Raw genomic sequence first — 16,911 nt, 5'->3', positions numbered from 1 at the left:
GTTTCTCATCCTGTCTTCCTGGACAGCTGCTCGTGAGATAAATCAGATGTTATGGTGCTTCCTGGCCTGTACTTTATAATGACAATGACGGCCATAAAGTTTGGTTAATTCTCATACTGAAAGTCTTTTGTAGCTGGAGAACAACTTCACACTCGCTGTGTCGGCATATTTCACTCCCAGAGATGCCAGTGGAATATTTCAATGTGTGGAGAATTCTGGGGTCGAAATAACGCAAGAGTTGTGACTTTCACACCAAAAAAATAATATATACAAATATATTCTAAATATTGTTTATTGTGTATGTTTATCTTGTTTCAGAATCCGTTCACCGACAATGAGGAGGTCCAGCCCAGGGCTGTTCGGATGCTCAGCATGAACACCTGGGACGTCGCTGTCACTCTGACCAACTTCGACTGGAGTCTCTTCAACTGCGTTCACGAGGTGAGCTCAGCGTCGAGCCGGAGTCCGCGGCGGCTTTTACTACCGTTGAGTGACTGTATCTGCCAAAGCCGTGACGTCAAGAAAGAGAAGAGAATGTCATTAGGGCAGTGTATTTTTGGATTTCGGTGTGACCTGTAGAGAAATAATTTCCCAGTACCACGTGGTATCTCAGAGACGATGATTGAACAATATATATATTTTATTATTTTCCAAACCCTTCCTGAGCCCTGCCTATGAGCACTTTCTGTTCTTTACAGCTATAATCAGTGCACTGTTCCTCTGTAAGGTAGTCGGACGGCATACGCCAGAAAATGAAATGAATACCTCTTTTAGAGCACAGATGTGTATATAAAGTCATCCATGGCCTCCTGATGGCTGCACTGAGGGTGGCCAGTCACCTCTGGCCTCCATAGATATATATTTTATATGACACTGCAGCGAACGAGGGCATTTTGATTGTCCTTCTTATTTATGAGTCTGTGTGTTGATTTTTTTCTGTTGTCTTTGTCTCCCTCAGCAAGAGCTGATCTACTACACATTCAGCCGGCAGGCGGGCGGCCAGAACACGGCCGGCCTGGAGCTGCTACTCCAGCGCTGCAACGAGGTCCAGCTGTGGGTCATGACCGAGGTCCTGCTGTGCTCCCAGCTGGGCAAACGTGTGCAGCTGCTCAAGAAGTTCATCAAGATCGCCGCTCAGTACGTTCATAGCACAGCTTTTCTCTTTCATTCCTTCTCGTGACAGTGGGGCGCGTTTTGTGTGCGTCAGCCCGTCTCGGATGGACTTCGGATCCCTCACAGACCTGGAGGCGTGTGCCGGCCGTAAAGTGACGCAAATTGCAGTAAAGCGCCCATATACAGAAAGGAGATTAAATCATGTTATTCAGTCATTTAACATTGTGTGGAGTCGTCAACCCCAGTAGCAGTCCAGGGTTAATTAATTGGCAGTTTCCATATATATTTATCATAGTATCCTCAATTCCTTTTGACTGCGCAATGCATTGTGGGTCGGGTACAGAGGAGGCTGTTACGGTCTGCTGATGAATAGAAGTGGATTGTGTGATATTCTTCCCTACAGGCGTGTGAGCCGCCTCCCTCGATCGCGTCTCTGCTGAATTAACCTTTGATTTGCGAACACACGGGGCCCACACCCGCCAGAGACGGCCGCCTGAACACATTAACACCAGCAGCCACCATATGTTTAACACGGCCGCATTAATGCGTATCAGTGTGCGTCTCGGTGCTCAGATCAGCGTGGCCGCTCCGTCACTCCCTCGGAGCGACACACAGACACACACACCCACTGTGTGGCTGTGTAGCAGTCTGTAATTAAATCAAAGTAGAGTCCATCTCATCTCAACACGGGAGGCATTCGGACAGTGTTATGAAGGCAGAAAGAGATAATAAATGCTGCTTTTTCTGGGTTCAGGAGAGAACGACCCTTGTCTGACATCTTCAGCTTATCTTTTCTCACAATCATTTTTGAAAGAAAGGCATTCAAAGCCGCGTCAGGATCGGACATGTTCTCTCATCCTCCGTGGTTAATGTTCTCCAGCTCAGCCCGAGGCGTGTGTGTGCTCATGCGGTCTGTGCTGTATCCACGCCGTGCCGTACCGACTGCACTGTCCTCGCACACTGATTTGCACCAACGTCTCTTTGAATCAATAAAGGCACCTCTGCCATGTGTTGCAAAAATATAATCTTTCCTCCCGGTACAATTAGCTGCAGTTATTGTTTATATAAACATTTTGATTAAATTACATCCATATTTCAAGTAGAACTTACTATCTATGGGAATAACATTGACATGCTGAGCTAGAATATACAATATAATATTTATTTAAATATTAAATACAATAGAATAAGGTTAATAGTTTCAGTGAAAGCAAACTCTGTTTATTTAAACGGGCACATTAAACACCAGTGAGGAATGTGTTAATTAGCATGGGTGCAGTCCTGGCTTTATTCTTCAGATTTCAGCTCATTGAGCTCTTTCTTCTCTCTCACAGCCACAGGCTTTTCATGCGTTCGGTTCAAGACGTGTGCTGGCTGCGATACATCTCTACTTCTCGGCTCCAGCAATGTGTCTCCGAATCATGTGAATTTCTGATTACATGCACAGCGATAGGAGCTCCCTCTGAAATCACTTTTTCTTTTATTCCCCCCTTCACAGTTGCAGAGCCCAGAGAAACCTTAACTCGTTCTTCGCCATCATCATGGGCCTCAACACGGCAGCTGTCAGCCGCCTAGGACAGACCTGGGAGGTAACGTCTTAAGCTTAATAGCTCCTTTGTGTGTGCGCTGATGTGTTAATTAGCCCGGCTTCTCTTCTGCTTTCATGTTCTGGGTGTGTCCAGAAATGGATTTGCCCTCAACGTCAAATGCTTTTCCTACAACATGTGATTGAATCTGTTAAACTCTTGTGAACATGTCCTTTCACATAATATATGAATTCGCTGCAAGATGAGATCTGTTGTGATTAGTTAAAGCTCATAGAAACTATAAAAACATGCAGGCTCGGTTCAGTAATCATCCTCCTCTGTTACAATGTAAGAATGTGTATCTAATGGACTAAAGTGAACCTCTAAAGATGCTTGTATTGGCCAGTTTGCAAGGCATTGCCAGGGTGTAGTAGTTTTATCATCTGAAACCATAAAATAACCAGGAAAAAAGAAAAGAAAAGCTACATAATTTACAGTTATCATTTAAACTTTCAGCTGCCCGACTTACCGCCTGACCAGTAATGCTGTTCTCAAGGGTCAGAGTTTGCTTAAAGAAAAAACGGTCCTTAAATAAAAGTACTGTACATGTCGGGCTTCTCAGAAAGTTGTTCCTTTGAAAACCCCCAGTTTCTGATCTTTTTTTTTTTTCGTCTTGCATTTGTTGTTTTGTCATTTCAGAAAGTTCCAGGAAAGTTTAAGAAGTTGTTTTCAGAACTTGAACTGCTGACAGTAAGTCATTTTCTCTCCTTGTTGAATTTTACTGCAGAAGCACTACAAAATTACACAAATCATATTTCTAAGATAATCTATCATACATATTATACAATGACAACACAAAGCCTAGAAACAGAAACATAAATACGTCTTGTTTTGTTTCTGCTGTGGAATTTGAAAACATTGATCCTCAGGGCCCATTTAATTGTTTTTAAACGAGCACAGCCGTTTTGAATATCATGCGAGTGTCTGTATCTCCCTGTAATTCAGAGATCCAGGGACTTATGATTGAACTTGTTTTTGCAGGACCCCTCCCTAAACCACAAGGCTTACAGGGATACTTTCAAGAAAATGAAGCCACCAAAAATCCCTTTCATGCCCCTCCTTCTGAAAGGTACGCTGTCATAGAAACTTATATAAATCCTGTATGCTTCTCTGCTCCTGATAGTGTGTTCTGTGAGGGATGTGCCACGATTGATGTAGTAATTGTGCCACCATCAGAAAAAATAAAGGATTATGGGTATCTTTTAAAACATTGTTACATTATTGTGAATATTTTGAGATGCATAAATCTGTGCCATGCTCTTTAGCTTGGATAGAAAAAAATACATGCTAGTCCATCACAGAATATCTGTTGTTTTAATTAAACTCATTTACTAATACCATTCATGATACATGGGATAAATCATAAATTCTGCACAGTTATTAGCTGTACTGTAAAAGATACAGGCTTTGTTTTTATCGCACACAATGTACTAACGTTTTATATTTGTTTTAGATATCACATTTATTCACGAAGGGAACAAAACGTTTCTGGATAACCTTGTCAACTTTGAGAAACTGGTAAGTAAAAAACGAAGCAACGTGAGCAGAAGTTTCTGACCAGGATCTGATTACAGCAAATAGGTTAAAGCAATGGATGTGCACAACAAGCTAGAACAGATCAAAACATTGGACATGATGTATAATTGTACTGTGGCATGAACGCTATGCAGCCCCACCTCCTTGGTGTGTGTTATGTAAAAGCAGGAAAACCGTTAGATTGGAGGAACTGTCACGAATCTCTCGGTTTAACGTCTGTGGAAATGTACTAAGTAGTAAAGGTAGACTGATACGTGTGTCTGTATATTTAAATGTCTGTTTGAGTGTATACGTTGACTGGATGTTTTTTTCTCTTCCTCAAACAGCACATGATTGCAGACACGGTTCGGCTCATCAGACACTGCCAGACCGACCAGATCGGTAGGTATTCGGGCTCATCTGCTGCTTTTAATTCAAGACTATAAAGACGATTTTTCTTGTAGATAACTATGGTAAATAAAGCGCTGACCTACTTCTGTCAAATAATGTCTGGGTCTGACATCTTGTATAAAACTTAACTCCAATTCACCAAAAATGTAACTGAAAGGGGCACGAGATTGCGTTTGTATTTTCCAAGGTTTTTATATAATCGGAAAAAAAGCACACAAAAAAGTACATTTACGTGTATATATTACGTGTATAAATATATTATTTTTATGCAAAGATGATTGAGGTGACAGCTGTGTGGTAAAAAGTCGCTTTCTTCCTCTCCTACTCGAAGATAGTCCACATTAGTATAATTTTACGGTGTCACCTAAACATTTGCGGACATTTCCGTTGTCTTAAGCGAAGTCACGTCTCGGATCAACGGAAGCACGCAGGCTCAAAAACGCACACCAACGATTTAATGTCACCCTCTCAGAAAGTCTCTGCCTCGGGCATTTGCGTTTTTGATTCTTGAGGGGAGCACGCCTGATTTTGCGGCATCGAAAAGCAGGTACTGAGGCGGATATGTGCCTGAACCGATCTCAGATCTCAATTTTCAATTTTAACGGATACCTTTCACCCTGGCGATCACCAGAAAAGGGCGCTACGACATTTGCCATTAACGCGGCCCTCGACGGTGTGTTTCATGGGACTGTGTGAAGTCTCTGAAGCGCGTCTCTGTCTTTAGCGTTAATGCCAAGCACCAGGAAGCCCATTATCTTAAACATTTTAACAGCAGGAGATAATGAAAGCAATTGAGCCGACCGACTGAACACAGAGAGGCGAAGGGGCTGGGGCTGGTATATTTGGAAGAGAAACATTTAAATGAAGCCTCCTTAAATATTTAAACGTTAGGGTGTCCTGTGGAGAACATCGCAAATAGACAACAGCCTGTGAATGAGATGTATTTGTTCCTAATTTCTAATTCCGCTGAGTAGAGGGGTCATAAAAAGCTCTATTGCAGACCCTTGTGTGTTTTTTCTTTCTATGGATTTGAGCCACAGTGGATATGTGTGTTGCTGGCGCTCTCTTGTGGCAAGACTGTGCCATTACATCTGTCGATTTGATTTCATTTAATGCAGTAGTAATATTTTAGTAGTAATATATTAGTAGTAATATTGCTGTGTTGTCAGCATGCTCGCACTTTAATTGTATAACTGTACAATAATTGTCTGCCCAAGAGCAGATGATGAATTTAGAGGGGATTCCTTAGTCACAGACTCGTATTTTCAGCATTGAGGAAAGCTGAAATGTGACTGCATTGTGGGATAGATGCACCTGCTCAATTTCCATTTAGGACGACCCATGTGCCATCCCAGGAACGCTATGGATTTAAACGCTTTAACCAAATCCCGCATGCTCAGATGTTGTACTCTTCCTGTCTCATTCCAGGAACCGATGGGACGCAGAAGGACAACCAGGACGTGAAGAGCTACGTCCAACACTTGCACGTGATCGACAATCAACAGACGCTGTTCGAACTCTCGCACAGACTGGAGCCGCGTGCATAGGCACCGCCCGGGGGACGTGGCTGTAAATAGGTAGCACTTTGAGACGGTGGCGCACCCCCTGGCCGGGCTCATCCCCCTCACGCGCATGCGGCCCATGTTTTGGGGACAGAGGCCTGTGTCCCAAGAACAAACGAGGGGAGCCTCGCAGAGACGCACTGAGCTTGTCTTTAACAGCACCCTGCTGCACTGCGTACTTACAGAGCAGAGTTCTACCCTCGGTAACCAAAGGACTTGCAGACCGAGCTGCTCAAGGATGGCCTACAGAGAGTTCACGACTGGAGGCTTTCCTCTGGTTTCTTGTACAGCACACACGTGTTGGGAGAAAGATCGGCAGGGGTGGAGGACTCGCTGTCATTGAGAAATTTCATTTGATGATCCACTGCTAAAAAAGTGGTTGAAGAAAAAGTGACGTTTTTGAGATTCCACTCCTCCAGCAGGCAGTGCTGATACTTGCATTAATAATGGTTATGTTTAATATATTGTGAGCATAAAGACTTTGACACTTCCTGCAGCACTGAGGAGCTTTGACTGACTTTACAGTTTGTGTCTTAACCCCACGGGGGCTGTCAGTTTTCTCCGTATATAACAGTGTGAAAAGGGTTCCTGAAATGCCAGTATTAAGTACATTTATTTATTTCCCTTTTGGGGTTATGAGTTGTTTACCTCGCAGTATGCTGAGATTACCGTTTTCAAAAGTGCTTGTCCAGCCTTGTGTTCATAGTCAATCCACTGCGCCCCTCAGTACGCACCGCTGTTCAGGAGTTAAGGGTCTTTCGTGTGTAACGGTATGTGTAGCTCACATAGCAACGCATTCACACTTCCTATACATTTCTGAGCACAATATGTAATGTACTGTGACATTCCTGTGACCTGCAGATGCATTTTACCCCGGACTAAAATTATGCATTCAATTCACCAGTGGAAGCTCACCTTGACAAAGGCAGGCAAACCATTCAAAATTACAGTTTTGATTATTATTTTTGAAGCACGTGATCACAGTCCTTCTTCTGGACACTGTCGTAGAGCATCTTTGCTGTCGCCGCTCTAACAGATTGCTGCACAATCCAGTTTTGCTAAATGCACTGACCCGGGCGAAACGATGCTACAATCAACGAGTACTTCGCTCACCGAGTCGTGCAAAATAGCGCTGCGTTAAACTGTCTCGAACATAATTTATCATGAATTAACAATGAAATCCATAGTTTCATGGCAAACCATCACATAATGTCACTCCTACTATGATGAGTAATGACTCTATAGCTGTCAGTGGAGTGAACCTCGTTTTTGCTCCGTTTCTGTTTCTGTTCCCCTCTTCTGTTCTGTACGTTTTAACCACTTAATCCGTGCCAATGATAAACAACAGCCAATGCTTTGTAACGTTAATCTTTTTATAAAAAGTTATGCCTTAAATGCACCCGAATGTTACACAGTTTCACGCGTGTGCAGGCCGGTGGGTGCGATTGCGCTGCCTGTGAAGATCTGTCTCTGGGAAACACTGCCCTCTACAGCAGCAGTTGTTGTTGGTGAAGGAGCTTAATTCGCCTTGTCTCTCCATCCAAACAACAGAGAAAGAAAACAAAAGCAGCATTATATATATAAATATATAAATAAACACTATTAGTGAGTGCAGACTGAAAACAAAGCTTTATTCAGGGGTGGTTTATTTCAGTGTTGTTCGGTTGTGTAATAAATAAACAAACGGGTGTTTTTCATTACCTGATCTGTCCTCACCTCACTAAGACGCCACTGGCTGTACCAGGCACTTGTTTTAGTTTATTATTATTATTATTATTATTATTATTATTATTATTATTATTATTATTATTGTTTGATACATTTTGTGAGTGAATTCACTCAAATCCAGTGTGTGTGTTGCTTCCTCAGGATAACTATTCTTTCACATGCTTTTCTGTAGTCTAGCTAATCAACAAATATGCATTTTCTGTCTTGATGATTAGACACTCTGCTTTCACAAGAAAATATATATAAAAATTACAAATAACAAACCTGTTCAAAAGCCCAAGAAGTTAGGAAAGCACTGATATACTGATTTATCTGTTTCGTAGAGTAGCTCTTTGAATGGACTTTCAAAACTAGCATTCTGAGATATCTAACTGATGTAAGTGCTCAGTTTACACAGCTACGGCATAGATTTATTGTAATATGTTGTGAATATTGACTGTTTGGGCATTAAGACTGAAATTATTTATTGGAGAATGTTATTTATTTGTGAGTTGTGGATGAAACCGTGAAATCAGGCTTTTTTTTGTGGTCTGATGGAAGGTGAAACTCCTCTTCTGAAATGTATTTATGATACATATATTGTATTATAAGGTCGGCTTGTAAAAACAATGTCCTGTGAATTTTTGCCGTCGGCGCCCACAGATTTCAGAGCTGTTACACGGTGGTCTGTATGACACGGTAAATCCGTGGACTGACCGCTGAATTCTTTGTGTGCGCACTAGCAAGGGATTCGAGATCTTTGTAATAATCTTCTAACTGTAAATATACCCATGTTGTGAACTGCTGCAGTTATAATTTATATTAAGAGAAAACTACAAACACAAGCAATACATTTACAGCGTGTCAGTGTCCCTCCAACACAAACCCTTTTTTTTATTATATGAATTTTTAAAGATAATGTAAAAATGTATGAAAAAATAAAGTGTTTTTATGTAACATTAATGACTGTAGTGCGACTTTTCCTTTCTTGGCATTTCATGGTAAGTGTGGTGGGAGAGAAGAGGGCTGTGAGACTTTCCTGCATCCCATCAATGAGTCTGAGCAGAAAGAAGCAGAGAGAGGAAGTCATAAACACACAACCCCTGAGGAGTGAAGCTAGGTTTGGCTTGGCTCTATTTTAATGGATCTGTGCGAAACGCAGGACCACAAAGAGAGTGACTTCCCGGTTCTGCCTGTATTTCACACAGATCCATTAAACCGCATGTGAGCTGCCAGGAATAGACTTCATTTTAATCAATGTATATAAATTATACTTTCGGTATAGGGTCATAAATATATTCAGTGTGTTGGCTGTGATTGTTATGCAGTGGTTCTATGTCACATTGTTATGTAACTCGTGGACACGTGTTTAGATCACACACACTCCCCTTTGCTCACATGTCGGCGTGTTGTTATCATGGCACATGAATGAGGAAACTGTCCTGCCGAGTGAACAGCAGCAGTGAGGTTTGCAGGGATTTCACAGGTGTTTCTTGTTTCTCTCGGTGTGCGATGCCTCTAGCTGTTAATCGGTGGGGCATGTTTACACAACCCAATGGCATCTGTTCAGACACATCCTGCTCTGCCGGCAGAGACTCCTTCAGCTGACAGTCTTCACACACACAGCCCTGGCAACATCACCACACCAAGGGTTGCCAGACCAGCAGTGGGAGTCGTGGTGCTGCAGCGCAGTGCGTGTGAGAGAGTGTATTGTGCCCCAGGAGAGGCCAGGCTGTGCCAGGGAACCAGCGTCGGTCTCAATGCCACTTCATGACGCCAACTCCATCCCCTGCTGCTCTCAGAAAATCCACCCCATGATTTCGTGATTCAGTCAGTTAGTGGAATAATATAGATATTTATACACTGAACAAAAATATAAATGCAACATGCAACACATTTTAATATTTTACTGGGTTAGTTCATATAAGGAAGTCCGTCAATTGAAATAAACTGTGGAGTTCAAGTCTCCAGTTTTGCGGGAGCATGTGATTGGCTGTGACTGTCCTCCGGAGGTGCACCTGTGCACAAAATGTGTGCGTATGGAACATTTCTGGGATCTATCATTTCAGCGTCTGACACACGGGACCAACACTTTACATGTTGTGTTCAGTATAGTTGCTGCTGCAATAATTATTAAACTATGGAATCTTGTCCTTCTGTCTTCCTGCCACCAGAGGGCAGCATTTTCCAGTCTCTCAGTGAGGGAATCTCTGATATAAGAATTGTCTAACTTTTTTTTTGTTATGTAAATTGCACTTAATGCTTTAAGTAAAGTGATTAAAAACAAATGTTTCATTTTAAGGATTCAAATCACTAACGTTACAGTGGAAGGTATCCAGATTTGTAAGATAACATTTTACTGATCCATCAGGATTTAAATGTTTGATGTAACTCTCATGAGTGACTTGTAAGGTACCAGCTCTATTATCCATTACTCTGAGGCCTGGGGAAGCAGCTCGCTATTATAGGAAGATCAAAGTAACTAGGGAATGTCCCCACACACTGATAGACAGTTGCTTCCCAGCTTCACAACGTATGCCCATTCATTTGTTATTTGGACACGGTCTTTATTCCATCTCAGCGTTCCTTCATGATGAGACCAGTCAGGATAAATAATCATCCCAGCACTTCATCGAGGGAAGACGCCTCTGGCACACAAAACACTGCCATCGTCTGCCACCAGGACCGATGCTGATCTGTAATTGTGGGCCGGCGGGGGGGAACTTGTTGTTATTTCAAACAGCGGAGACCGGTGGGACTGTAAACACACTTAAACTGGGGGTCTTTTCAAGGATTTCTTGCATCATTGAGATACTAACAACATAAGTAACCGGACTGGGTCAAACGGCAACAAACACAACACACATGCAACACACCGCAAATAAAGCACCTAACATAAAGCATAACATATGAACATGAACATGTTGTGATGGAGATGCAGGGGATGTGAATTGTACATTTGTGAGACTCTAGTGACACCAAGAGGCCGGATTGACAAACAGTCATCAATTGATCATCACAGCATCTCTCAACCAATCAACTAAGAGCCATATCACTTTAGATTATAGCTGGAGCCCCAATCTGCTCTTATACCTTTAGTCCCTGTGGTGTGGAGATTATGATATTTTAAAGAAATGCTGTGTTTGTGTCCAACATTGCATGTTAGTATGTGTCAGTTGCTTAGGATGAAGGTATCTGCTTCACAACAAAAACAATAATATTCCTGTTTGCGTGTCAATGAGCTGCATTATCTACCTGATCTATCGGCCCCAGTGTAGTGATACGAATATATGTCATAAGTCACTCACTGGTGACATTTTGAGATCTCACTTTTCTCCATCTATGTTTCCTCAGACTGAGACCAGGGTCCTTCTGCGGTGGTAAATTACATTTTAAGACCTTCTTGAATCACAGGCTGAAATTAGGTGTGGAAATGGGAGTAACATATTTCAGGTAAACAATGTCTTTTCACGGGGGCGGTGGTGAGCACTGCTGCCCCCGGGACCTGGGTTTACCTCCGGCCTTGGGGGTCGGCCCGTGTGGGTTGGCATGTTCTCCCCGTGACCGTGTGGGTTTTCTCCGGGTTCTCAGGTTTCCACCCACATCCCAAGACATGCTGCTTTGGCGGATTGACGACGCTAAACTGCAGTGGGCTGGGCTGGGCTCCGGCTCGTGGTACTGCATCATACTGGATGAAGCAGTTATTGGTGATGGATGGGTGTCAATGATAATAATAAATTTTGGAATATTTAAAAAAATGGCAAATATGAAAACATCCCGATATAAAGGGCAGTGTTCGTCTGAACTAATCACATATACAAATCATGCAGGCCATTAAGAACATGAGAACATTAGAAAGTGTTCAATCAAGAGGAGGCCATTCAACCCATCATGCTCGTTTGGTGTCCATTAATAACTGAGTGATTCAAGGATCCTATCCAGTCTGTTTTTAAATGTTCCCAAATTTTTAGCTTCAACCTCTCTGTGTGAAGAAGTGTCTCCTGTTTTCTGTCTTGAATGCCTTGAAGCCCAATTTCCATTTGTGTCCCGGGTGCGTGTGTCCCTGCTAATCTGGAAAAGCTCCTCTGGTTTGATGTGGTCGATGCCTTTCATGATTTTGAAGACTTGGATCAAGTCCCCACGTAGTCTCCTCTGTTCCAGGGTGAAAAGGTTCAGTTCCTCAGTCTCTCAGTAGGACTTTCCCTTCAGACCTGGAATAAGTCTGGTTGCTCTCCTCTGAACTGCCTCTAGAGCAGCGATATCTTTCTTGAAGTGTGGAGCCCAGAACTGCACACAGTATCCAGATGAGCTCTAACTAGTGCATTGTACAGTCTGAACATCACTGCCCTTGTTCTCAATTCTACACTTTTGACAATATACCCTAACATCCTGTTTGCCTTTTTTATTGCTTCCAAAAAGATTCTCCTGCACAACAAACTGTGCTCAAAGGACAACTCAGAAGAAAATTAATTTCCACTAGTGAATATTTCTGCTTTTGATTGACAACTTTACAACAAGTAATTAAATAAATATAAATCATATAAATAATTGAGTGTTTAAATACTTAAATACTTTCACAGCAGGTGTTTATTTAACTGTGTGAGCTCAGAACTGAATGTTATTTCTTTCAACCACAACATTTATTTGCATTATTTTAACAAACACAGTGTCGTGCGTCCCTCTGAACAGTGTGGAATTGATGTGGCATCTGGGCATCTTAATACTGCTTTTGGAAACTCTCAGCTTCACTTTACTTTACTCCCCGATGTCCTGTTTCAAGCATTGATTCTTCTGAGAAACTGTCCTTTCATGTCTCAAGTACTAGAGAAATCCTCCTGGTTCGCCCCAAATAATATGCTCTGAACTATATCTTAGTCCTAATGTCCCTCATCAGTTCACAAAGCACCAATGCATGAACTAGCTGAGAAAAAGAATATATATCTTAGAAACAAAACACACATGTGCCGTGCCAGTTTTTTTATTTTAATAGTACGTTTCAAAGCTAGAACTAAAAAAACAAAGAGACAAATTAGACTTTTGTCTGTTTCTCTTTGTTCCAGGAGTGACAAAGCACTGGATGGAAGCCAGTAAGAACCGCAGAGAGAGACGATAATTGCAGTGTTTGGAATTCCTGGGAAGTGGTTATTTGCTGCACCTGCGGACAGTTATTTTTCAGCAGGAGCCTCCAAACAGGTTTTAGTCACACAAATATACACTTAATATCTTGGCAAGCTCTCTGATTAGCCAACCAGCAACATAACTGTCAAGAACGGCAAACTTGTACAAGCGCAGTTAGATACTTTTATATCTTTCAGGTTGGAGATACATGACTATATAGATTACACACATTTTTAGTGATGCAATTTTAATGGCAAACACAGCACTTCAATATAAAACACAAACAAACAATTAATTTTCTGTGCCTAATCTTCTATCATTCATTCATGTTTAAAAACACTTTGCCTTAACTCAGCATCTCCTGTTTGTGCTTTATTGCAATTTGAACAGAAGTGAGAATGAGATTAATATCTTCCGTTTAAAATGGGCAGCTTTTACACGCTTATGAAAATTCAAACTGGATTAATCTGGGCATGAAGGCCAAGCTATTGTGTTTAATGCCCGGTCACGGATTATCGTATTTTTACTCAGGAATCACTTTCTGAAATCCATTAGCTGTAAACTTTTGACTCTGCCCCCCTTGTCTCTACTTGTACGGCTTGCAAACTGGAGGAGACAGAGGAAGACTAAACAAAGCTTAAACAGCTGCCTCAAATTTGTTTTACAAGGCTAGTTTTAACTGAGCTACCTGCTGTGCACCATTGAGCAGGCGTTGCGAAATGGAAAGCAATAATGCAAGACTGTGATTTCATTTATTCAGAGCGATTAGACACACTTTGCATACCATATCATTTGCTTGTCACCTAATGACTGACTAGCTTGCCTGACTCATTAGTACTGCAGTCTAATGAAAGGAAGAATGCAAGGATAAAGAAGAGTTGACGGAAGTAAGATGCTGTTTTGCCTCAAAGAAATGTTGTGCAGAAACGCAGGCCCAGCTGCAGGTGTTCTTCTGACAATGTGGGAAGTGGTTAGGTTCCAATTTAGCAGAAAATTAAGTACAAAAAAACTGTTATTTGTGGGCGAAAGATACTCATCCCAGGCAATCATCCGTGGTTTAAATGTAGTAGATGAGCATTCAGCTGTCTTTAGCATGACTTAAAACAATTAGCATCTTGGGCTGCATTCAATTCCATTGTATACTAATTATCTCTAGTTTATTCTTTCCTTGGAAATCTTTTTTTTCCCCTCCTTGTGGTATTTATGGATAATTTACTCATTTAGATATAAATCCCTTCAGAATACATAATGCCATGTGAGAACTGTATACTGATAGATGTGAAGTGGAAAACGCCGGTTGGCAGCTCCAGTTGAGGGGGTTTGTAAATTCAAACTACCTACTGATACCGGTGATAGTCAGTCAACTGTTTACAGTAAATGCAAGGAAAAGGGGTGAGAACGTGATACATGTACAGTGCCTTACATATCAAATCTATGCAACCCCCGCCCCCAGACAGATTTGTATTTGGATAACACCTCTTTGGAAAGCTCTAAATCTTGAATGTTGTGTCTCGCTGCGTTTCTTGTCGCCGCAGCTGGTGTTGAGTCATTGGCACAAACACTGACAGCCTCTTGTGAGAAGCAGCTCGTCCTGCGAGGAGCAAACTCCCTTTGACGCCTACAGCACCGTTCCATACAGATCTGTGAATCGCAGTGTCTGTCACAGGTGGACAACATCTAATCTTTTTCATTTTCCCTGGAAGGATGAAACGGGCTGTGTTGTCGACAAAAAGGTTTAAAAAGTCTCTCTCTATATATATACACACACACACACACAAAGATCTACACTTGTTCACTTCAAAGTAATAATAATTAAGTTATGATGCATTAAATGGATCTACGTGTTTGTGTGTATGCAACTGCTCAAATGTTAAATGTGTAAACAGTCAAGGACCACAGTGTGGCCAGGTGTTGGTCTAATGTTCAGGCCCGACTGTGTGAAAAACCTGCAGATCGCCTGGGACTCTCAAACTATCAAAAACTCACTCAACCAACCGAATCCACTGGCATTTAGAAAATATGTTTATATACTAGGTCAGAATTGTCCTCTGTCTTATGTTAAATAAATATGGCTTTAATAGTGTCAACCAAAATGTGTTCCAGAACTAGGATTATTAAATATAAACATATTATATTTTATGCAAATGGTTCATAATAATAATTAATGGCGGGGAAAATGAAGGAAATGTTGTTTTCATAAAAAATCTGTTCCAAGAATGTAGGAGAGGAAATCGTCTGTTTTCTCTGTATCTTTTCCGCTCTTAAATTCTTGGAACCGATAAAAAAAAGAAAATAAATCCGTTGTTACAGGCTGGCAGCTCCAGCTACAGAAATAATAGACTTACGTGCAATTTAAAGATGGACCAGTAGGTGGCGCTCACATGCTTTGGAATATAACGACTGTTCTTTGAAGTTCTGCGCACAATTGAATCCTCTGCTTAATAAGACTGTAAATTCAAACAGACATATGTAAAAACGGGTTTAAAACATTTCAAATATATCATTTAAAAATGTGGTAATGTGGGTGTGCAAATGTGAAGGTTTCGCACTATGTAAGGATAAAAAAAAGATTTGAAGATTAAAACATGGTTTGAAGGGATAAATAAATAGATACACCAACAAACACACAAATAAATAAAAGGATGTGTAGGCTAGGGATGCAGCCGGTGCAGTTTTAATCTCATAAGAGCCTGTTTCTGAGGTCAGGAGGGGATTAAAAGTAAATGTTACCTTGTGGGCTGAGTCTGGAACCTTGACCTTGAAACCCCTTGTAATATTTCATAGAGGACTTGATAAATGTGCATTTTATTGATATAAATCATCTGCTTTAAGCTGATGTCTTGGGGATTTTAACCCACGGGCATGCACAATATTGGACTTACAAACCTATATGAATGTACAACAAGTAGTATCTCGATACTACATTACAGCACAGTGCTGTGTACTGGTAATTCAAGAGGTTGTTAAAAATATAACTGATGTTACATATTTATTTTACAGAAAAACAACAAAGCTCACTGCAGGGGAGTCTTCCTGTGATAAACCTGATACAGTCACATCTAACATCATATATTGTGCTGTTTACAGGACCAATATTGCTCATCATAGCTAATCAACTAAACAAACCTCAATATGAGAAAATACCAATATAAAACAATGGCCGAACCCTGGATTGCATTGGTCCTAAATGTATATATATTCTGCCAGAAAGCACACATTGGGGGAATCACAATATTTACCCTGTATTGTGGAAGCTTTCTTCAATTATCCACTTCAGTGTGTGCATTTAAAACGTTCTCCGACAGTGGGAATGCTGTCAAACCGAGTCGAGGCCAGTTGGTTTTACTGCGCAGTTCATTTCTATTCACTTCACATTCATTGCAGCTTTTTTTCTCCTTCTTTTATTATGGCAACAGCACTCACATATTAGCTGCACATTAAAAACATGAACATGCTTTTGATTTGATTGGGAACTTCACACTGTTTTTGCTGGCACCATATATACATTAATCTATGGCGAGGAACAGTTTTTTTTTAATCCAGCATGGCATGTAATTGAAGGTATCCTTGTACGCTATATTAAATGGGTTTCTCAAGCTGTGCTCTGCGTTTCACACCGGAGTGTATTAGTATTCAGCCGTACAAAAGGTCAATGTCAAACCTACCTCATTTAAAAGTCAATAGCAAATGTATACATGATCTCCGAGGAATTCCAATTGTGTCTCTTTTGCGACACACATTGTGTGTGATTCTATTAGCACACCTGACCTTATCTCCTTTTAATCTGAAACCTTTCTTAAAATATGCCCCCCCCACTCTGAGAACTACACAGACCCCCTTGCCCCTGGAATTAAAGGCATTTGTGCACTGTTTGAATGGGAGTAGGAGAGAATTAAGTA

General features: G+C 41.3%; 1 protein-coding gene and 1 long non-coding RNA gene across 2 annotated transcripts in view; one reads left to right on the top strand and one right to left on the bottom strand.

Moving 5' to 3' along the window:
- The window catches only part of rapgef5a (Rap guanine nucleotide exchange factor (GEF) 5a), a 63,194-nt gene extending 54,337 nt beyond the window's left edge, over positions 1-8,857 (top strand). Inside the window, exons 19-26 of the mRNA XM_066715574.1 lie at positions 319-441; positions 959-1,137; positions 2,612-2,702; positions 3,339-3,389; positions 3,681-3,768; positions 4,153-4,217; positions 4,562-4,616; positions 6,054-8,857. Coding sequence (XP_066571671.1) covers positions 319-441; positions 959-1,137; positions 2,612-2,702; positions 3,339-3,389; positions 3,681-3,768; positions 4,153-4,217; positions 4,562-4,616; positions 6,054-6,172 — 771 coding nt within the window. The 3' untranslated portion in view covers positions 6,173-8,857. The remainder of the gene's footprint in view (positions 1-318; positions 442-958; positions 1,138-2,611; positions 2,703-3,338; positions 3,390-3,680; positions 3,769-4,152; positions 4,218-4,561; positions 4,617-6,053) is intronic.
- On the bottom strand, positions 262-963 carry LOC136760262 (uncharacterized). The gene is made up of 2 exons (XR_010820185.1): positions 766-963; positions 262-500 (listed from the first exon to the last, which is right to left on the bottom strand). It is a non-coding gene; the product is annotated as an uncharacterized LOC136760262 (long non-coding RNA).
- Positions 8,858-16,911: the final 8,054 nt, after the last annotated feature.

Source organism: Amia ocellicauda, chromosome 10 (assembly GCF_036373705.1).
Source record: "Amia ocellicauda isolate fAmiCal2 chromosome 10, fAmiCal2.hap1, whole genome shotgun sequence".
Lineage (NCBI taxonomy): Eukaryota > Metazoa > Chordata > Actinopteri > Amiiformes > Amiidae > Amia > Amia ocellicauda.
Note: the sequence above shows the minus strand (reverse complement) of the source record. Positions and strands in the feature narration are given on the sequence as shown.